At 50.3% G+C, this 23,116-nt stretch overlaps 1 protein-coding gene across 1 annotated transcript in view; it reads left to right on the forward strand.

Annotated features, from left to right (window-relative positions):
• Positions 1-8,128: 8,128 nt before the first annotated feature.
• SPG7 (SPG7 matrix AAA peptidase subunit, paraplegin) overlaps positions 8,129-23,116 on the forward strand; it is a 28,041-nt gene continuing 13,053 nt past the window's right edge. The window contains exons 1-9 of the mRNA XM_032701236.1: positions 8,129-8,379; positions 9,683-9,785; positions 10,689-10,778; positions 13,797-14,047; positions 14,848-14,987; positions 17,156-17,258; positions 18,740-18,865; positions 19,134-19,296; positions 19,412-19,585. Coding sequence (XP_032557127.1) covers positions 8,263-8,379; positions 9,683-9,785; positions 10,689-10,778; positions 13,797-14,047; positions 14,848-14,987; positions 17,156-17,258; positions 18,740-18,865; positions 19,134-19,296; positions 19,412-19,585 — 1,267 coding nt within the window. The 5' untranslated portion in view covers positions 8,129-8,262. The remainder of the gene's footprint in view (positions 8,380-9,682; positions 9,786-10,688; positions 10,779-13,796; positions 14,048-14,847; positions 14,988-17,155; positions 17,259-18,739; positions 18,866-19,133; positions 19,297-19,411; positions 19,586-23,116) is intronic.

Consider the following 23,116-nt stretch of genomic DNA (forward strand, 5'->3'; position numbering starts at 1 on the left):
GGGCGGTTCTGGGGCGGTTCGGGGGGTTCGGTCCCGCTCCGGCCCTAGCGCGGGGGGCGCGCGCCGTGGCGGCTCCGGGCCGCGCGCTCCATCCCCCGCGCGCCGCTAAGACGGCGCCGCTCATTGGCCCGATGAGACGCCGCCGCCCATTGGCGGGCGCGGGGATTGGGGGGGTAGAACCGCAACGGCCCCCCCGCCCCGCAGCGCGCGGGGAGCGATGGGAGCGCGGCGCGCGCGACGTGTCCCCGCGGCGCCACCGCCCATTGGCTGCGAACGCCGGGCGGCACTTCCGGGGCAGGGCCACGGGAGAGGGAGGGGCCCGGGGACCCCCCGGGATCGGGAACGGGAACGGGAATGGGATTGGGGACGGAAATGGAAACAGGATCGGGAATGGGAACGGGATTGGGAATGGGAACGGGATTGGGAATGGGAACGGGATCGGGAATGGGAACGGGATCGGGAATGGGAACGGGATCAGGATTGGGAATGGGAACAGGATCGAAAATGGGAGTGGGACGGGGACGCGCAGCGGGAGTGGAATCGGAATCGGGTCGGAACAGGCCCCCCAGGGCCATGTGGGCTGTGCCGGCCCCAGGAGTGTCCCGGGTTTGTTCAGCCTGGAGCGGGCACTCGCGGTGTGCCGTGATCGCTGTGGGCACCGACGTACCCAAAAATCAGTGTCGGGGCAAAGGGCCAGGCTGGGAAACGCGCCAGGGCGTGCTGGGGCACCTCTGCTCCCCGGGGGGCTTTCCCCGGGCCGGGGGGCACAGGGAGGTGGGACGGGACACTTGACAGAGGGCAGAGTTAGATGGGATATTGGGAAGGAATTCTGGGCTGTGAGGGTGGTGAGGCCCTGGCACAGGTTGCCCAGAGAAGCTGTGGCTGCCCCATCCCTGGAAGTGTCCAAGGCCAGGTTGGACGGGGCTTGGAGCAACTTGGTCTAGTGGAAGGTGTCCGTGCCTATGGCAGGGGGTGGAACGAGATGAGCTTTAAGGTCCCTTCCAACCCAAACCATTCCACGATTCCATGACTGCAGTGTGTCTCTGTTTTGTACCACACATCTGCCAGAGCCCCCCACTGTCACCAGGTAAGCCAAGTTCCCAGGGAGGAATCCCATGCATGGAGCAGATCCTGGAGGCTAGAGGGCCCTGGTGTGGAGGCAGCACCAGCACAGCTGTCACTGTCACTATATGTTGGGGCTCAAGAAGGGAGACCTCTGCCCTGACCTCACCCAGAACTGTCCTGGGTTTTAACCCCCTTGTGCCAGGAGCGGGGCCCAGGTCCACAATGGATTTTTTGGCATGTGCAGTGTCACCTCGAGTCACTTGGCAACCCCAGGGACTGTGCTCCTGTGCTGGAGGTGCCAGAGTCCCCCAGGAAGAGAATTCCCTGTGCTGGGCTCAGCAGGGAGGAAAGAGTGGCTCAGGAGCTTGTGTCCAGCTCTGCTGTTAAATAACAGCAGGAGGGAGGTTTATTCTGAGCCTGTTAAGCTGGTCCTGTGTTCCACTTAGGCTTAGTCTTTTTATCTCTACCCATCTTCCTCCTCTGTAAGACCTACTAAACCAGTCAAAAGAAAGGGTGTTGGGATTTTTGGCTTCCTTTCCATTACGCTTCTTGTCAGACCTCCCTGAAAACTCTGCAGGTGAGTGTTGGCCTCCAAGGAGAGGGGAAATATGTGTTTTCCTAAATATAGTTGTCTGTAACTGCTTCCTTGGCAACCTTGAATGTCATCCAGGTCAGAGATCCAGCGCTGAGGAGGAAGTTGAATCCTCTCTGTGTCACCCTGACCTTTCTCTATTTGAACACAACAGCCTGGATGCTCAGCCTGGGTCAGGGAGGGGCTTTGAAGTTCTTGGAGAAGGGAAGCTGACAGCAGGAGCGGGGATGATTTCATCGGGGGCTGCTCTGCTGGTTTTCTGGGTGAGACTTGTGTGATGGGGATGTTTATCCTGCCCGGGTTTGCTACCCTGGGCTGGCTTTTGCTCCTTAATTGCAATACTTAAAAGAGAAAGAAATTACAGTCAATTGTTGAGCACCTTTATCCTTCACTAAAGGTTGTGAGCTCTTAAATCCTAAAATAAATACCTTGGTGCTGAAGAGGAAAGAGAACATTGTGTGAGGGCAGGGAAATGAGGCCACTTGGGGAATGTGCTTTCAGGCCTATTTCTGTCTGTCCCAGCAAGCTCAAAGGACACCAACTTCAGGGACAGCACTCTGACCCTCTAGGCCTTGCTCTGGGACTCCTCCCTGTCTCATCTGAGTTGGCACTTGGTTCAGCCCTTCCCCTGCTCTGGCACCTGTGAGTGACCAAACCTATCTCACTCCTCCAGCTGAGCTCCCCTGGAGCTTTGCAGCAACTGTCTCGTGAGGGAAGGATCTGTTATGTCAACCCTAATGTCAAAAATTCCTGATCTGTGCTACTGTGGGTGCAGTTCCCTGCTGACTCAGCTCCTCTCAGGATGAAGGGGTGGGAATCTATTTTTAATAGATGAGACAAGGTGTGATTTATGACTAGTACAGGGTAAATCCTGTGTGACCAGTCAGGTGCCAATATCAGAGGCCAAGAGAATAAAACTTCAGAAGAATTTTGATTAGAAAAATCTTTACTTTAAGCTTGGCTCATGCTTTAATTAACGTCATCTATTAACATTTTGAAGAGTGATAGTTTTGGCAAACCAAGCAGCCATTTGGGAAGGCAGCAAGGAGTGCAGCTGTTGTACTGCAGCAGGAACCTCCCCACCTCTGCACACACTCAGTTTTACTAAATAAAACCATTTTAAAGCCATCTGTGTATTTGCTGTTGTTGTTAAGGACACTCCAATTTAAGCTGTTCCATGATGTGCTGCCATTAAGAAATAAAAGTCTGAGTTTTCACCTGCTTTACAAAGAGGTGGTTTCTCACAGCTCTGTGACATGTGATTATGGCTAAACTCATGCACAGCTCACTTGTACCTAAATCTGCCTTCTTGTGAAGGTTTAACTGCTTGGTACAGCTCACTCATCCCCAAATGAGCATTTTGAAGGTTTAACTCCTTGGTACAGCTCATTTGTCCCCAGATCAGCATTTTGAGGGTTTAACTCGGTGCAGCTCATTTGTCCCCAGATCTGGGTTTAACTCCTCGGTGCAGCCCGCTGTGCACCCAGCTGAGTCCCAGTGCAGCCCCAGGACTGGGAGCAGGACTGGCAGAGCTGATTCAACTCCTGTGCCTGCACAGCAGCAGCATTTTTGGACCCCACAAAGCTCAGAGCTGCTGTGGTGGTGGATGAAGTGTATTTACATAGCTCCCTACAGGACTTACACCTGTGTGAAGAGTAAGTCTGTGGAGCTCTGTGCCTGGTGCATCCACAGAGGATGGATTCCGAGGGAAGTGCTCCCCTGCTGCTGGGTAAACACCTCATATTGATGTTCCAGGTGCGAACTCGTGACAGCCCTGTTCTAATTACTGTTTTTATCATTCCTAATGACAGGCTTTAGGTTTCCAGGCTGCTTATGGATTTCAGGGGTGTGGAGTGACAGTTGCTCAGTGGCCTCCTCCAGTGTGCAGGGTTTGGAGATGACTCCAGCCACCTCCCGCACACAGATGGGTTCCTGGGCTTCTCCCAAGCTCCACACGCTCCAGCAGCTCTCCAGGGAGTGCCCTCCTGCTGAGCAATCTGCTCTGAGTCACAACCCAGCTACTCCCTCCCCCTGCTCTGCCCCTTGCCCGTGTCACTCTCAGAGCATTGCTCCTTCCCTGTGCTGGCTTTTCCGGCAGCTTCTGAGCCCCGGCTGGCAGACGGCACAGTGGAGCCCCCGTGATCCCCTGCCTCCAGCCATCTGTCACCTGCCTGTCCTACACTCCCGGGGCTTTAGAGGTGACCCAGAGATAGATTTGTACCCCAGCATCGTGTCCCGGGTTCGCCTTGGGCTGGGGAGCCTCCGTGCCCCAGGGAGGAGCATTGTCAGTGCCATGCTGGCCTCTCCAACAGCAGCAGGAAGCACTGGCAGTCACCCTGATCCCAAGCTGTTCCTGGAGGAAGGAGTAGGTGTGAGGGGTTTGGACTGGCTCGTGCAAAAAGGCTGAACAAAGCTTTCCTGGTGAGGAGTTTCACTGTGCTTGAGGAAAAACCATGTAGTCTTTTAAGCACATCCTTTGTTCCCAATCCTAAGGTTTTCCTGGATACTTGGCATTGCTGTGCTGAAGGGGAACATCTATCCCTTGACCTTGATTTGTCATCTGCAAAGAAATAATCTAAAAATCCCTGACAGAGATGCACTGTGCCAGGGGGTGCTGGAACATTCCAGGGACTCTGAGCCTGTGCAGACCTGGGCAGTTTGTCCTGCTGGAGCAGAGTCCTGCCTTAGCTGTTGGCGGGGCAACAGGGCAGTTTTTCATCCTTTAAAAAGCCTGAATTTATCTTCCAGCAGCTTCAGCTCTTCATTTAATCCTTTGACTCGTTTGTGAGAAGTCTGTGGATGGTGCAGTGGCCACCTGACTCCAGGTATTCATTCACTCCATTGGCAAAGTGCTGTGTGGAAATGAGTAAGGGATGGGCTGGGGGGGTTGAGGATCTTCCTGAGCCCTGGAGGAATGAGAGCAAGAGGGACGAGAGTGTCTTACAAGGAGCATGGGAATAGGAGAGGTGAGTTCTCAGACAGAGCAGGGCTGTGTTTGCTGTGGAAACTGATTCTCTTGGCCTGAAAAAGACAAGCTGTGCCTGCTAATTCTGCTTCCTGCTCCTAACCTGCTCAGGAGATAAACTAGGGATTTCAGCTTCCAATCCAGCACCTTTCTCCGGTAGTAAATACATGTGGCATTACTGAGTGATGTCATGGCTGGAGCACATCCCAGCGAGGCCAAGCCTGGATCAGGTTATATCTGTCCTCTCAGAATATTGGCTTATTCCCAAAGGAGCATATTGCCAGTCCAAGGGCAGTGAGTGGAGCCACCTTTCCCAAAGTCACCTCTGGCACACACAGAGGGACAGCCCTCACTCCTGCAGCGCAGCCTGAGCCACCCACGCAGGGCAGAACCTCCTGACTCTCCTTTCTAGAGTCACTTTGTGTTTGCACCAGCGAGGCAAAGACCTCCAGCCTTCCTTCATGGAGTCATGGAATGGTTTGGATTGGGAAGGTTAAAGCCCAACTCGTTCCACCCCCTGCCATGGGCAGGGACACCTTCCACTAGCCCAGGTTGCTCCAAGCCCCGTCCAACCTGGCCTTGGACACTTGCAGGGATGGGGCAGCCACAGCTTCTCTGGCCAAACTAATCATCCGGTTGCCTTTGAGGCACAGTGTGAAAAGAGGCATAGAAATCCTGTCAGCTCCAGCTATGTGGTGTGTCTGTAAATAACCAGCACTCCCAGTTTAGCACAGCTTTGTCACATCCAGGGCTGGATCTCCTGGCTGGGATTGTTGCAGCAGGAGCTCAGCTGCCCAACAGACCTGAGACACTGCTTGTATCCTCTTCTACCCCTGGAAGGGTTCAAAATATATGTGGATGTGGCACTTCATGATATGCTTTAGTGGGCGTGGTGGGATTTGATCAAAGGTTGGTGATCTTAGAGGTCTTTTCCAACCTTACTGATTCCATGATTGTTTCAGTCAAGGAGCCCTCCCAGCCCCAGCTGGGGGTGGTCTGTGCTGGGATTGGGCCTGTTCACTTTCCATTGCCCTCCATTGTTGAAAAGGTGGGAGTTTGTCCTCGCTGGAGCTGAGCTGTGAGGGAGGTTGGAGGAACCCAGCTGTCTGTCACTCAGGTCAGCAGTCCTGGCTCAGCAAACTCACCTCCTGAAATGGTGCAACTCCTTAAAAAAAAAAAAAATCGGGCTTAATTAGCAACAGGTCTCCTGGGAAAATGCTGGAAGCGAGGTGTGACACACCTGGAGTGAGATGGCAGCAGGGATGTGTGTGGAGCTGGCACCCACAGGGCTGGGGGTCCCACACCCCTCAGCTCCTGGCACACTGTGCAGTGGTTGCTGTATCTGTGTTTCCCACTGGAAATCCATGCCTCTGCTAGAGGGAACTTCACCCATTTGGCATTACCAAAGGAGCCTTTTTCTCCTCAAAGTGCAGCTGAAGGGTCAGTAACCTCCCCATGGATCCTGCTGCAGGTGGGTGAGGAGGTGACACTCACCTGGGCTCTGGGAGCCTCACAGGGACCAGCCTGGGCCGGGACAAGGGACAGAGATCCCTCCCCAGACAGCTCAGGTGACCCTCTCCTCCCAGCCTGGGAGCAGTGCAGTGTCCCTGGGCATTCCAGGTGGGATCTGTGGGTGGAGGTGCCCCCGGCTGCCACATCCCCGCAGAGCTGTGACCAGCCCTTACAGACTAATTGGCACCAGTTTAATTGTGTGCCTGTAAATTGAGCTGTTTGACCCAGACAGTGACAACAAAGGGACTTGCAGAAGTGAGGGGACATTAACGTGCCAATGGACCTTGCTGGGGGCAGGTGACAATTAACATCCTAAAAGATTCTTCTGGAAAGAGGATCCTAATTCAGACCTGCTAGGGAGGAAGATGATTACTTACTACTACAACAACAACTATTATTATCGTTATTATTTTCTGTAGCCCTGCAGCCTCCCATTCAAAAATGCCTGAGAAACTTTATGACAGGTAATTTAGGAGAACTAACAGCAGTGATACTAAAAACTGTCCCGGAGCCACCTGAGGGGAGAAACATGGACAGGAGGGAGGAGAAAACACTGCAGAAACCATCCTGGTCAGCAAGATGGGAGAGGAGAAAGAAACACAAACTTCCTAAGAAGGGGAGATCAGACCTGCAGGCCTGGCAAACACAATATTCCTTTCAGTCAGGCAAGAAGGTGCAATTGTGGCAGGAGGGAGGTGATGTTTGCTCCCAAATGCCCCAGAGGAACTGCACAGGGCACTGAGCCCACCCAATCCACTGTGCACAGGGTAGGACAGGAAGGGATTACACTGGATTTGGGATCAGGGACTTAAAATACAACGACCTCGACCTCTGTGATCGCTGTGTGAGGGGAACTCACCAGCGCTCGTCCCTTGGCACACTTGGGGTCACTGACTCACACCTCGAGTGCTGTGTCCAGTCCTGGGCCCCTCCAGGACAAACACTGATGGGCTGGAGCATGTCCAGAGAAGGGAGCGGAGCTGGGGAAGGATCTGGAGCACCAGGAGGGGCTGAGGGAGCTGGGGGGGCTAAGCCTGGAGGAGGCTCATGGGGTCCTTCTCAGTCTCCCCAACTCCCTGACAGGAGGGTGGAGCCAGGTGGGGTTCAGGCTCTGCTCTCAGGGAACAAGGGAAGGATGAGAGGAAACGGCCTCCAGCTGTGCCAGGAGAGGTTCAGGTTGGACATCAGGAGGAATTTCTTCTGGAAAGGGCTGTCAGATAATTGGAAGGGGCTGCCCGAGGAGGTGGTGGAGTCCCCATCCCTGGAGGTGTCCAAGGCCAGGTTGAACAGCACTTGTGGCAACCTGTGCCAGGGCCTCACCACCCTCACAGCACATATAATGCATGTATCTGTTCCCTCACTTTCCCTTTCAGCACAGTTCTCAGTCCCTCACTCTGACTGCCGGTTTCTGCCAGAGCCCACTCCTACCTGGGGCTGTCAGAAGGGGCACCTTCCTCAGGGACAGCTGCACAGGGAGGGAGCTGGTCTCGTTCCTCTCTACTCAATCTAACACTGCAGGGGTCGTTTCTTCCCTACCCTGCCGACACAATTACGTGGGGTTAGAGAGATAAAATCCCAGAGCACTCAATGCTCACACCACGCCACTCCAGTGCGCGGCCTCTGCAGTGCTGGCCGCGGCCTCCCTCCTCTCCCTTCTCGCTCCTCCCAGGCGTTGTTTCTCCTCCTGCCTAAATATTTGGGGGCCGGGCCGGGCCCTGCCTGCGCTGCAGAGCCTGGGCAAGGCCGGGCTGGGATGGAACGGCGTGCTCCAGGGGCCGGGGCCGGGCCGGCCCTGGCTGGGATCTCGCCCGCAGCCCGCTCTAAGAGCGGAGGGCCTAGGCCAGGCCCCGGGGCCGAGTCAGGCCTGGCCCGGGCGCTCAGACCCGGCCAACTCCCCCGTTGCCCCGGTAACGGTGCGACCTGTCCCGACATCCCCCGCGCGGCACCGCCCAGCCGCCCGCCATCTTGAGGGCTGGCAGCGCGGCTCTGCCGGCCCGCTTCCAAGATGGCCGCCCGGCCCTCAGCAGGTACTTCCGGCCGCTCCTCAGCCGCGGTCCCGGCGGTGCCGCTACGGCTCGTCTCGGGCCTGTCCTGCCCGTGAGGGCTCTGGGGAGCGGCACCCGCCGACATGACGCTGCTGCTGCGTCTGGGGCTGCTCCGCGGCCGCTGCAGCTGTTGGAGGCCGCCCGCCGCCGCCTGGGTCCGGCCTCGCGGCGGTGCCCTCGGCGGGGGACGCGGCCTGCAGGTAACGGGGCCTCACCGAGTACCGGGGGAGGAGGAGAACGGGGCGGGAGGGACGTTTGGCTGTTCGGGAGGATCCTCGGGTTGTGCCATCCCGAAGGTTCGTCGTGTCAGCGCTGTTGGGCAGTGACTTGGGAAACACCGTGGGAACCATGAAATGGTTGGGGTTTGGGTTGGAAGGGACTTTAAAGCCCGTCTCATTTCACCCTCTGCCATGGGCAGGGACACCTTCCACTAGACCAGGTTGCTCCAAACCCCATCCAGCCTGACCTTGAACATTTCCAGGGATGGGGCAGCCACAGCTTCTCTGGGCAACCTGTGCCAGGGCTTCCCCATTCTCACAGCCAAGAATTCCTTCCCAACATCTGATCTAACCCTGCCCTCTGGCAGCAGGAAGCCATTCCCCCTTGTCCTGTCACTCCAGGTCCTTGTCCAAAGTCCCTCTCCAGCTCTCTTGGAGCCCCTTTAGGCACTGGAAGGGGCTTTAAGGTCTGCCTGGAGCCTTCTCCAGGTGAACACGTCCAGCTCCATCCCCCGACCATCTAGCGATATGGAGGGAAAACAATGTGGGATGTTGTTTCATGCCTGTTTTTTCTGGCATCAATTTAAATCTCAAGCTGTTCTGTTCTAGAGAGCATCAGTCCCAAGGTTGCCATCTTGCCCCAGCACAAGCTGGAAAAAAAGGGGAAAAACTAGTGAGGGGTTTCAGCCTGGTGTAGGAATTGGAACCTGTGCAATGGAGGGGAAACAGGGAATCACATCGGAGAAGGGCCAGACTTTTATTCAGTGAGAGAATTAGTAAATATTAGTTCAAATGTTCTTGAAGTTGCTTTTAAATGTGAATATTCACTGCAGGATTCCTGTTGAGTTTCCTTCACGATTACAGCTGTGCTGGCTTTGCTGCTGTACAGGAGGGTTAGAAATCCTTAAAATTTCCTTTTAAAAGTCCTTTTTTCCTTAAAAAACTTCCTCCTAAGGAAGGGAATCTTAACATTTTAAGAACTGATTTCCAACATACCTTTAGAATGAAAAACAGAGATATAGGAAGACTAAATATTAAATGTTTTGAGTATGCGTTTCTGTTTATACCTGTGCTTTCTTTAAACTGGGTTATAAACAACATCTCCAAAGTCATGTGGGGAGTGCCCAGAACAACCAGGAGTCACATCCAGGGCTCCCAGCTGCTCTCCTGACACTCACCCACAACATTCCCGTGCTTAGGAATGTAAGTCTCAGGGAATACGGAGGTTGAGCCCTCACAGCACTGTGCCAATGGTTGTGTTGTTTTCCTTTCTCTCCTCTCTCAGACTCTCTTGGCACAAACACTTCCCCCCCCACGTCAAGGTCTTGGTGGAGTCTTGATGAAACAGCACTTAATCCGAGATCCAGTCAGACTTTGGAATCTCCTGGGTGAGTCTTGAGGAGGAGGAAGGGAAAAGGTCTGATTTGATAAGAGAACTGACCTTTCCTAACCTTCTCTCTGCCTTCCCAAAACTGCAGCAGAGCCGTTCTGTTCCTGGCTGTGGGAGCTGGGGGTTTTTGTGGGGATTTAGGGTTTGGTTTGGTGACAGGGATGAACAGTCCATCCTACAGGGAGCTCAGGGGATTAAGGAAGCACTGGAGTCGTTAGACCTATAGGTAATTTTAAATCTGCATATTTTAAAGTAGAGAATCTTTCTCTTCCTCATCAGCAAAGCCCCAGACAAAAACGTCTTCACTTTTGTCTGAAATCCCATTGGATGGCCTTACTGGAAACCTTGGAATCATGGAATGGTTTGGGTTGGAAGGGGCCTTAAACATCATATTCCAAACCCACTACCATAGGCAGGAACACCTTCCACTAGACCAGGTTGCTCCAAGCCCTGTCCACAGTGGCCTCAGACACTTGCAGGGATGGGGCAGCCACAGCATTTCCTGAGCAACCTGATTTAACTCCAGTACCTGTTTTTCTAGTCCCTGGTGTGGGGCTGTTCCTATCTTCCCATTCCATGGTTAGTCATGGTTCTGCCTTGGGAATTGTGTCCATTTTTCAACACTAAAGCAATTTCTCCAAATTATTTCTGCCATGCCGTTAAAACAATCTCTGACCAAAAAGATTTTGTTTGTATTGTAAAAAATATATACATTCTATAAGGGAACAGAAGGAGTCTCCCTCAAGTGAGGCTGTCCCGGTTCCTTGGCACACAAAGCTCTTTGCCTGGGGGAATGTGGAGCTTTGCCTCCTCTGCCTTTGGAGCTCACATGGATTTCTGCCATCCTCAGTCACCCTCTCACTGCCCTCAACAGTAACCACTGACCTCTGCTTGCCTGCAGGTAGCACCTACTGGTTTACTACTTCCAGCTCTTGGAGGAGTAGCCAGAAGGATGGAGGATCCAAGAAGAAATCTCCACAGGAGGAGGACGGTATGTGTGTGCCAAAAAAAGATTTACTGAACCAAACTCTGTGTGTGTGAGGGGAAGGGGCAGACAGGGAGGGAGATCCACCTTCATGCTCCTGCCTCTGGGTAGTTCCCTGTACCTGTAACTAACCACTTGTACAATCTGTGGCTAAGAACAAGTTTGAAGGAGTATTTTGGCATAGATGATGGACTGTAAGATTTAAATCAGATCATAGAAGTTATAGAATCCTGGAATGGTTTGGATGGGAACGGACCTTAAAGCTCATCCAGTTCCAAATCCTGCTATGGCTCCAGACCTTTGTACTGTGAGTTGGGAGGCACTTAATGTCATGCTTAAGTGACACAGGTTGTAATAGAATTTCATAATTTATTTTATAAACCTTTCCCTGGATATCATCACATGATGTGAGCAGTTGCCTTTTCCTTTGTTGTGCTTAATAGTCAAATCCTCTTGGACGTTTTACTTTTTAAGTGAGTTGCTTCTGCTGACAGCCTGGCTGGTGTCACTGCAGTGTCCTTAAGGCCACAGCAGTGGCTTTTCCTGCTTGATCATTTAACTGGGATGAAGTCTGCAGTGGGATGTGAGTGCAGGTATCATGGAGTCCTTGGGAAGGAAGTTAGGGAGATTGTTGCCCTTGGTGTGCAAGGCCACAGAATGACTGAGCACAGCCCCTGGAGGTGTTGTAGCTGTTAAAATCAGTAAACAGCAACGCTCCATGTTCAGTGGCCTCTTTTCTCCTGTGATTAATGGATAGCCTGGCTTTGGGAGCAGGAATGCTGCCCCGTGTCTCCAGGGGAACACTTGTCTCTGCAGTAATTATTAAAAAGAACTCTTCAAACTGTCACCACAGCGCTTGCAAAGATTTTAATCAGAGAGTTCAGATTTGGGGTTAATGGCAAATCATTGCTTGACAGAGGCTCGTGGAGACTCAAAAGCTGGAAGTATTCCCACAGCTGTTGCTTGCAAGTGTCACATCCAGTCACTGGGACTCATTTCCTGAATACTGTGGGGTGGCTTGTGGTACAGTGTGGATGTTGTGCTGTACAGACCGTCACACTTTACCTCAGCTGAGAAAGATTGATATTGTCCTTAATTAAATGCAGAGTTGAGGAAATCTTGGTGTCGCCTTCCAGCTTTCTAGAAATGGAGTTTTCCCCTGAAATTACTCAACTGCAGGTTAGAGGTCCTAGACAAGTCTAATTCTTAGAAATAAGGGAAGTTGTGGCAGGATGTCTAATGGGCAGCTCTCTCCCTGGGGTGATGTTTTTGTGATTACACCCCCAGTTGTGTGTGTTTAGGGCAGGTTATGGGCCTCCACTTGGTCTGAAATGTAATACAGAAAAGTACTTTAGCAGGAGTTGACTCTGACACCTCCAAGGAACTTGCACAGCCATAGATGGACTTTTCCTGTCAGAACTCACTTTCCTGCAGTAGTTTCTTTTCTGTGTAGAATCTTTTTATTTAGAACTTGCTGAGCTTTTCAGGATGTTGCCCAGACTATTCCTCTATCATTCATAGATATAGATACATATACACATCTATTTATATAAAAATTTTCTTTAATAAGACTGTCATGGATGTCATCCTGCAGCTTTGGGATGAATTCCTTAGTCCTAACAAAGCTGGATCCAGCAGATAACACAGAGTGAGGGGATGGCAGTGGAGAACAAAGGGGTGGGCTGGACGCGGTGTCTGAGCTTGTCACGGTCTTCTGAAATGATGATTTCTCTGCCAAGCTGCTTTGTGTCTATTTAGGAACAGGCCTTTCCTTTCCAGCATGGAGCTGGGAACCAGTGAAAAATGATGCTGTGCCTCTGAAGGACAGAGGACTTTTTTAGCAGCTGCCTGGGTCATATGTTTGTCCCTGGGTTTTGTTGCCGCGTGCGTAGGGTCTAATTGGTGGCCGGTGATAAATGCTGGTGTCAGGACACTGGTTACAAATTTGCAAATAAATCGAATCTGGGCTGCAGCACTGGTGCATTAGGGCCCAGTGGCACAGAATTAATTTATTTCTGGGTGTAGAAGGGTATTTATGTGTGCTGTGGTGGTGGTGCTGTTAAATTGTATATCAAGAGCAAGTACTAAATTATATATTGAGAACACTCACGTGACTGGAAAGAGGAGGAGATATTTGTTGTCATCTGAACAACTCAAATACTGACCAGCACTGACATTGAACTGATCTGTGGCAGTCCTTTACAGCCCATAGAATTGTAAATTTGCCTGTGCAGTGCAGAAAAAAAAAAAATGTTAGGAGACTGGAGAAAAGGTTTGGTGGCAATTAATTGACGTAGAACATCTCTTTTTCTTGTGTCATTGCTTCAGTGTGGCACTAGTACAGTAAAGGCAGGGAAAGCATATCCAGTATGGGAATTTCTCTTGGGTGCAGATCCTTAATGTGGGCAAGTTATCAACCCCTTTGAAACATGAGGTGAGTTGTATAACATGGAGGAAAATCTGGGCAATTTTGTTAACAGGCAGATGGATTTGCAGTGTATTTGTGTCTTGTGCTACCTCACATTCTTTGCAATTGCAGGTATTTCCTGAGGTAGGGGCAGTGGTGTTGGTGTCACGGTGCTGGTGCCAGCAGGTCATTGAATTGTGCTGTGGGATTTACCGGTGACACTGGGTTTACTCCTAATATTTCCCATTGGATACGTTGGCAACAGCCTGAGGACTGGGTGGTGTGGACCCATGTTATATAAAGTGGATTATAATCATTCTGGAGTTTGATTTCTAACAACAGGAGTCCCCTGGCTTTATTCGACCCCCATCCATATGGGGCCAGGCAAGTGAGAGTCTCTCTCGTTTTGGACTGGAATGATATTTGGTGGGATTTTAGTGGGTTTGGTGCCCTAGGACCATGTGAAGCCCAGTCCTGCAGGAGAAACCAAACATGCAACACAAAAACCCTGACAGGTTCCATTGTGTTAATCTTTGTCATTTAATTATCTTTTCTTTGGATCAGAAAGCTTCACAATTACATGTTTATCTTTTTTCCTCTGGATCTTTCTTCTTAAGAGGAGGAGAAACGCAGGAGAAGGGAAAATCAGATGCACCTGGAACGTCTGCGGGCGCTGCTCGTCCTCACCTTCATCGTGCTGATGCTTCGGTTCCTGGTCAGCGAGAACAGGGAAGGCACCAACATCTCCTGGAACTACTTTGTGAATGAGATGTTGGCCAAGGGGGAGGTGCAGAGGATCGAGGTGGTGCCAGAGAGTGACATCGTAGAGATCTACCTGCACCCAGGAGGAACTCCCCATGGACAAGTTGTGAGTGACTTTTGTACACAAATTTGCTCTTCTCTGATTCTTTCTTTCTTGTATTTGAAGTTCAGGGAACTTCTGTTACTCATATCAACCTGGAAATTAGGACCTTTAGTTCAAATTGTAAACATAATCAACAATGGTCTGGGAAAAAAATATTTTGTATGTCTAAAAAGCTGGAAAATTCAATAGTTTTTTCAGTCAGATTTAGGAGAACATGTCCAGGAGATTGTAAACTCTTATTACTGGATCTTCTTTTGAAAGTTTTCTCCTATTTAGATTTTAGTTTTGAGTGTTCTGTCAAACTCCATCAGCCTTCCTTCCTAAACCTTCCAAAATGGAAACAAAGCAAAGTTTGATCCTGTGTTTACATCCAGAAGTTACCACTAAGAATTGTTACAAACTGGCTTGAGACATTAAAATACTGAAATGGAATCATGGAATCACAGAATGGTTTGGGTCGGAAAGGACGTTAAAGATCATCCAGTTCTCCCCCCTGCCATGGTCAGGGAACCAGAACAGGGAACTGGTTTTGGATACATCTTATTTCCTTTGCATCTCCTTGTTTATAAAGATCTGAGGCTTAGCTCCTGACTTTTATGCTTTCATAAGGTGCTGGAAAGACCAGAGGGTTCCTAAATTCATTTGGAGTCCTCTGCTCATGAGTTCATAGGTGCAGGATCAAAGGGTGTAACATAAAGATAATTTTTCCCTGACCTGTCAATGCTGTGCACCTCTGCTCCTTGCTTATGTATTTATACCTAATAAATAGTACTGACCTGCTGCTCTGGCCTGCCTGTCCCCAGAACGTGACCCTGCTGTACACCATGCGTGTGGCAAACATCGACAAATTCGAGGAGAAACTGAGAGCTGTGGAGGATGAGCTGAATATTGATGAGAGAGAGAGAATCCCCATTTCCTACAAACACCCTGGCTTTTATGGAAAGTATGACATAAATTTGTCCTTACTGTTGATCCTGTGTTGGTGACAACATCCCTCGCTTGGAGGGGAAAGTCACTTTCCGCTTAATGTTATGTAAATGTGGGCTCGGATTTGGAGCATTCAATGAATATTTCTGAAAGATAAGGTGCTCTAGATGTACCTTAATGTTTCCAAACTGAGGGTCCCAGGAAGGTGTCTGGATTTGCAGGATGCAGCAGACAAAATATTTTGGGTTAGAGTCACCAAGCATTCGTGCCCAGCTGAGCACTTCTTGTCCTTATAATCAATTATTCAAGTACAGAGTGTGATTAAAAAATCCTGACACAAGTGATGTTACATCCTGGTCTGTGCAGAAGGCTAGGGGTGCACTGAAATGCTTCCAGGGAGGCCTGTGGTGGTTCAGGCTGTAAAATTAAACAGTTCTGGCCTGTTTGTCCCAGAGCTGCAGGTCTGAGCACAGCCTACTCTGGTGCCACGTGCTGGGTGGAGCAGCTTTGGTGCCAGCACACCAAACCTCAGTGAGAGGAGCACTTTTGCTAAACTTACAGCCCTTCCTGCTGCCCAAACCAAGAGCCTTTGCTTTCAAAAAAATGCTCAGTACTTTTAATTCTGAAATAAACTGTTAGGAGCAAGAAGAGTGAATAACAGATCTCACCTGCTGAAGTGGCCTGGTCACCTGCTTCTGCACCAGGCAGAGTGTGTCACATGCTGTTAGTTGCTCAGAGGATTTGGACATGGTGATTTTTCCCTCTGGAGATGGCCAGTGTGTGTAATTCCTCCTCCCAGGCATCTTGCCAAAGTATGAAGCAATGTCATGTTTGTGTGTGAGTGGATACCTGGGCTGGATTTTGTCTGGTACTTGTCCTCTGATCAACATTTGCACATTTTCAATATATAGTTTATATGACAATAAGCTTTTTTAATTGATCGTGCAGTACAAGCCCTTTAGTTCAAACTCAGAACTTGCTAATTTTTTCACACTTGTGTGTAGCAGGAAGAGAGGACTGAACAGACAATCAGCCACCAACACAAGCTGTTTCCCTGCCCCTCAAAAGAGATTTAAAAAAAAAATTTTAAGGGTTGTGATGAGGTGTGAAGTCTCTCAGAAGACCTGATGAATGTCTGGAGAATTCAGAGTCAGTCTGGAGTTTGAATGTGTGAGGTGCAGAGCCCTTGGACTCGGCTCACTCTGCAGTGTGGGTGCTCAGGGTGTTTCAGAATTAATCCTCTTTGCAGAGCAGACAAACTGAAGGTGACTTTCAGGTTTCAGTGTTACCTTTGGATTTCTCACTGAGCAGAAACAAATGCAGCTGGGTATAGAGCTCCTTCTGGTCCCTTGCTTCCTTAAGTCGTCCCTCTGTGAGAGGTGGAACACACGTTCCTGGTGTAAAGATAAGGCACAGAAGTCTGGAGAGGGTGGATGATTTCACAGGCATGTGGAGCAGAACAGGGGCCCACCAGTTTCAACCTGTCATCTGACATGGGATCATTTTTCATGCTCTTGGGGCATCCTTTGTTTAGAGCTCAAAAAATATTTATCCTCAACATGTTTGTCCTGTAACTGTGTTAGACTGGAGTGTCATCTCTGCTCCTCATCTCCCTCCTAATGCAATGGGTATTCCAAAGGATCCGGAAAATTGACAGTGTTGGTTCTGGAGCAATTCTTTGTGCTGTAAAGGAATCCCGAGAGATTCGACCAGGGAGGACAGGGCAGGCTCTTAATGGGAGACCAAGCCTGGAATTTCTGCCAGTGTGGGATTAAGTGAGTTGGAGTCTCCCTAGTGTTACCAGACACAGGTCTTCTGCAGCGAGCTCCCTTTGGATGCACTGCCAGCCCTACTGGATTCTGCTCTGGGTGTGACCTGACCGCCTGAAGGTCCTGTTTGTTTTAGAAGTAGAAATGCCTCTGAAGGGGATGGTGAGGTTGAATTCCTTCCACAGCTGTAGGCAGTGTTTGCCAGTGTCCTGTGCTTAACTTCTCAGATTATGTAATAGTTGGGGTTTGGGGTTTTGTATATCTGTATAAAAGCCTGTAAAAGTTCCATTTTCTTAGTTGTGTCTGCTCGTAGCCTAAATGCCAGGACCTTTAAACACTGAAAATAGCCATGCTGGGGAATATTGACCAGGTTGTATCTGAATACTTCAGTTTGTACCTGTCTTTGTCCTTCTAGTGATGTCCTTTCCCTGATAGTGACATTGGTGGCCGTGTCCATGCTGTGGAGCATCTTCCGCCTCTTCAGGGTGGCGAGTCGGGCCGGAGGGTTCAACGCCTTCGTGAGTAGCCTGGATTTTGAGGATGTTTTGCAGCCTGCGGGTAGTCCTGGCTTCTGCTGGGCTATCTCCTCCCCTTTTTCCCAGCAAAGTCAGTGCAGGATAAGGCTGAACTACTGCCCAGGACTCTCCAGTCTTGCCACATCTTGCATCCTGTGCTGATCATCTCCCTGGCTGGTACTTTAACTGGCCTTAGCCGAGATCCGTTCTCTTCCCAAAGGCAGGAAGGGCTGAGCTCAGGGAATTTCAGTCCAGTTTGCTGTTTTCAAAGCTTGCTAATGAGCTGCAGCTGCAGATGGTGTTTTTCACTGGGCCCTGCCAACATGCCTCCCATACAGCCAGAAGTAGGAATTGCTGCTTTCTGCAAAATGAGTTCTCAATTTATAAAATATGTTCAGATTCTGGAGTTCATTATGTGTTGGCCTGTTCCGCTCCTGCCGCATGTCTCGCTTGCAACATCAGGCAAACCTCCTCCTCCCCTCTCCCACTCTGGCCTGGATCAGCTGATGAAAGTGCAGGAGTCAGCCTGGGGTGCTCTGCCACTGACCACAGGGACTGGGGATGAAAACACAGTGAATTCAGCCCCTTGTTGGATTTCCCACTCAGTCTCCTCCGCAATTCTCTTTGGCTTTTAAATCCTCTTTGAACAAAAGGATGCAGCTGCTCTCAGAAAGAGTATTTCAAAGAAGTGTTGAGTAATGAGGCCTTGAGGACTGGTTTGTGTGTCCTTGCCTAAGTGGGGACAGCCAGGCCCCAAGTTTAACTCTTTCTTTGGGCATTTCAGAGGCCTCAGAAGCTGTAAACTTTCTTGTGAAAGAAAAAGCCTGTTTTGGGTAGAACATGCTGAGCAGTTACGAGTAGGATGTTTAACTGAATTCTTGGTTTGACTCTCACTGTGGCTTCACATGCACCAGGGGACGGAAACGTGGTGGCTGTTCAGTTTGAGAACCTCTAATTCTGGCCTGGGGTTTGTTCAGCAGAAACCAGCAGCAGCAGCAGACAGCAGTGCAAAGTGTCTGTTTCTATGCATTTGTAAGAAATTATTAGTAATTATTTACCACTGACAATTATTTACCATCAACACATATTCCTGAAAGCTCTATCTGTCCCATGTGGTATTAAGGATCAGAGCATTTAGAAATCAGGGAGAAGATCCTGAGTAAGGTTCTGGATGCATGTTTTTAAGAAGTATCCCTGCCTGGTCTACATGGAGTTTGAGCTGGATTGTGTTGGGACTATTACTGCGGATTTCTTCTGTCACTTCCCAATGTGGATAAATGAAGTTTGAGTCAACAATCCATTTGGGAAGTGTCTTCAGAGCAGAACTAGTGAAACACCAGTGCTTTGGTGGGCACTTCAGTGGTGTTTTGTAGGGACAGCTCATACCTGGGCTGTGCTGGGCTGGCTATCTCGCAAAATATAGCAAACAGCCTTTTTTCAGACCGTTGTCCAAGTTTTTTCAGTCCTTGTGCTGCCTTCCACAGAACCAGCTGAAGATGGCTCGTTTCACCATTGTGGATGGGAAATCTGGAAAAGGGATTGGCTTCAAGGATGTAGCAGGAATGCATGAGGCAAAAATGGAAGTCAAGGAATTTGTGGACTATTTAAAGGTATATAAAAGTAGAACAAAATAAGTGTATTCTGGGATAAGTGGCTGATCTGGGGAGGAGGAGGTGTTACGCTCTTCATTCTTCGTGATTCTGGGCAGTCTCTCATGAAATAAGCTCTGTATTTCCAGTTCCCATGCAGATGGAGCTGCTCCCATTGGCAGCTCAGAGCTGCCCAAGCTGAAAGCAGTCTCAGGAAGCTCTGGGAGGCCACACTGTGGTGCAGGTGCAGTAGGAGCTGTGGGTCTGACCTGCTGTTTTTTCTTTCCAGAATCCTGATCGCTACCTCCAGCTCGGGGCCAAGGTGCCCAAGGGCGCCCTGTTACTGGGCCCGCCGGGCTGTGGGAAGACACTGCTGGCCAAGGCTGTGGCTACGGAAGCCCAGGTGCCGTTTTTGGCCATGGCAGGCTCCGAGTTTGTGGAGGTGATTGGAGGTAAGGCCCTCTGAGGATCGAGGGGAGCTCACTTGCTCCGTTGTGCAGTCGGAGCTCGCCGGCTTTGCTGACAGGTTTAGGTACAAGGTTTCTCTGTCCTTGCCCTGCCCTGCAGGTCTGGGGGCCGCGCGGGTGCGGAGCCTGTTCCGGGAGGCGCAGGCTCGTGCCCCCTGCATCGTCTACATCGACGAGATTGACGCCGTGGGCAAGAAGCGTTCCACCAACGTGTCTGGCTTTGCCAATGCTGAGGAGGAGCAGACCTTAAACCAGCTGCTGGTGGAAATGGATGGTCAGTGTTTCTCCCTGCCCGTCTCCTCAGAGATCCAAGCTGTTGGCCTGTTTAGCTTTATCCTGGTTGTACGTGCTTGGCCTCTCCAACAAGTGTTCTCTTGCTGAAGTCTGAACCAGTCTGAGCCCATGTACCCCATCACTAGTCTCTGGTTCTGAAGGCACTGGAGTATATCCTCTCCAGCTGTCCCTTTGCTAGGCAGGACTGCTCTGGAGCTGGGGGTGCCTGAGAAAGTGACTGGGCTCAGGACAGATCATGAAATCCCAGAATGGTTTGGGTGGAAAGGGATCGTAAAGCTCATCTCATTCCACCCCCTGCCATAGGCCAGGACACCTTCCACTAGACCAGGTTGCTCCAAGTCCCATCCAACCTGGCCTTGAACACTTCCAGGGATGAGGAGTACACAACCTCAGGCTCTGGGCAACAGATCTTGAAGTGTGTGCTGTGATCATGTTGTGGAGAAAACCCCATTGAAATCTAGACATTTACACAGACTTTTAAGGGTTTGGGGCTAAATCTAGTAAATTTTAAAACCCTGGAGTTTAGGTCCAGTTGGCCATTAATGTCATTGGATATTTGCTGTGTTCTGTCTGAGACAGTTTAAAACCTGTCAGGGTTTAGAGTTCAGTTGTCCCAGAGGGACATAGGTGATGGAATATATCCATTCTCCTATCCTTTGCCATATGTTTATGTTATCTACCTGACCACAGGCTCCTTAAACTGAGGAAGAGAAGCTTTGCAAACAAGTCCTGGTTGATGCCACACTCATGTTTAGTTTCTGGCTGTTCTGCATCCGGGATTGGCCCTTTGCTGAAACACTTTTACACAAAGAATGATCTTTTGGCTCTGCTTAGTTCTGACTCTGAGCCTGCAGCACTGACCAACTGCAGTGTTTCTGTTGCTAAATCTTATTATTGCAGAGCAGGGTAAGGAATAACCCACCACCTGCATGTCCATCAGGGAGTGTTTGTTTCACTGGATCTGTGACTCATAACTTGACTGTCACATTGTCTCATCACACTCTTCATGTGAAAAATTAAAAGCAGTTGTGCTTCAGAAGCATCCCCAGACCTGAGTTACAACTGCTGGCTCTGTACTGAGTGTTTGCAGTGAAGTAGATGGTCTGGACAGCAAAGGCCAGTGGTGACACAGAACAGCAATCCTGGCTTGGGTGGGTCTTTCTCCCCTGACAGTTGTAGGATGAGCTGGCACCTGAATTAAAGGAAGCCTGCATGTCTGTTCAGGAATATGCAGTCAGTGCATTCCACATCTCTGTCCTAAAAATGAAAATGTCTGATTTCCATCAGTCTGTAAAAATTAGGTGTGGTTTCTGGAGTGTTTTCTTGGTGAGTCTCAATGCAGAAACAAGGGTACAGCTCCACTGGAAATTGAGTTTAGAAGGTAAATATTATCCTCAATGTGTGCTTTGTAGTCCCTTGTTTGCTCTGTGCTGCCTGGTTTATTTTTAAATTTATATTATCTCATTCTTTATTCGTGTCTCACACAGATCATGTACTGAGTCTCTCATTTTGCTCAGTGCTTTATCAAACACACCCTGAAAAACCAGCCCAAGGAGTTGACACTGTCAAACAGGAGACAGCTGGCAAGGATGTCAGCCTGGTAGTGGGAACATGGGATCAGCAGGGATCCTGGCACGTGGCACTGAAGTGTTACCTAATGGAGCATGTCACCTAAAGCAACACTGAAGTGCCACATGCACCATGGCAAAACAGTTCTCAGGTTTATAGTGAATAAGGTTTTTAGGAAGGGAACAGTTCTGTCCCAGCACAGGTGGGAGGAGTGGTGAGTGTTTGCAAGGAAGCCTTGAGATGGAACATTGAGAGCCTTGGTTTAGCTGTGTTGAGCTTAAATTGAGGGTTGAAGGCAAAGCAACACCATAGACCCCAGTTGGGTGTTAACAGGAGAAAAAAATCATGCACAAAAGCAGATTTGTGAGTCACCAGTGATTGTTGCATTTGTGTGATTGAATGAGATTCCTCAGAGGGAAGGAAGAGAGAGAAGAGGAGGGTCAGAGCTGTATGGAACCTTCTGTAAGGGGTGAATGTGCAGGCTGGAACTGGGTCATGCTGGTGTGCAGATTTCGGAGTAACCATAGTGCTCTTCCTTCATTGGCCTGAGTTTTCTTCCCTCTGTCTTGCTCTGTGTTTGGGAAGCACCGGGAGTCTGGTGGGAGAAGGGGAGGCACTGGAGGGAGCCTCTCTACAAAAGCTGTTTGTAGGAGCGGAGTGACGCATGAGCTCCGGGCTCTGTCAGAGCAGGTGCCTGGTTTGAATAGTGAATCTCCCTCACAAATCGCAGACAAGCGGAAGAGGGATGTGACCCAAATCTCTGCTCTGTTCTGGATGCTTTGAGAGGAGCTTTGCCAGTCCTGGGCTGAGCTGGGGGGTGTGAATGAGATGCAGGACAGCTTTTGGTAGCAAGTCTTCACCTGTAGCCCTCGAACAAGACCTGTCCCAAGCTGTGCCATATGCAGCCCTCAGGCTTCCCTTGGGAAGGGGCCCCTCCTGCTGCTCCCAGGTGATGTCCAAAGACTTTTGGACAAGTGGCTGGAAGGTGACACAGTGTGACACTGCAGGTGAGGGGCCCAGCAAACAGTGTGCTGGTCACTGTGGAGCACAGCACTTGGCAGCTCAAGTGGACCCTTTTCCCTTTCCCTTCTGAAATGGTTCATTTGTGACCCTGGCAGGAACTCTCTCTTCAGGCTGCGTTTTCAGAGCTGTTCCTCACTTTTTGATATGATGAGGTGTTGTTTTTGTAGCCTGTTCCTTTGGCTGATCTTTGCCTGTGGTGTTCCAGGTGATGTTGCATAGGGAACAGTGACATGAATTGGAGGCTGTGGCTGTGGATTTCTTGGAGCAGTGTTTCTCACTGCTGGGATACAGGCTTGGGAACAAGTGGGGCAAAAGCTGATGTGAGGAGGATGCTCACAGTGCTTCTGGTTTTTAATTTGCTCTAATAGTCAGGCGTATTTTAAGAGAGTCTCCCCAGCTGCGAGGCAGATAATGCACTGTGCCATCTAATCCTGCTGTGGAATAAAGCCTGCCATTCCTAGATTGCCCGTCAGGCTCTGCTTGTTTATCCCACTCTAGAGTGCAGTGAGATACACATCTCAGGGATGCTTGGCTTCATCCTCTCCAGCAGCTTGTTTAGGCAGGAACCTGCAGAGAGGGAGCACTGGGTCTGCTGCAGCACAGGCTGGCACAGCCAGTCCCCTGCCTCACCTGGAACCTGGGTCTGTGCTGAGCTCTCGCACGCTGACACATTTGGCAGCTCTTCTGGTGGAGCTGAGAGCTGAAAGCAGCCCAGCTTACGTGCACAGAGCTGCCTCTCCACAGTGTGGGACTTGGCAGGGAGGGAAGCACATGGGACTGTCATGTCCTTTCCCTGGGAAGGCTGCTTGTGCCAGGGCTGGGGAATGTGCTGGAAGCAGGTGACTCATGCCCAGGGGCCTGCAGGCACCTGGTGGAATGTAATAAATAACAGTGTGGGGCAGTGATTCAACATGAGCTC

Source organism: Chiroxiphia lanceolata, chromosome 13 (genome assembly GCF_009829145.1).
Source record: "Chiroxiphia lanceolata isolate bChiLan1 chromosome 13, bChiLan1.pri, whole genome shotgun sequence".
In the NCBI taxonomy this organism is placed as follows: domain Eukaryota; kingdom Metazoa; phylum Chordata; class Aves; order Passeriformes; family Pipridae; genus Chiroxiphia; species Chiroxiphia lanceolata.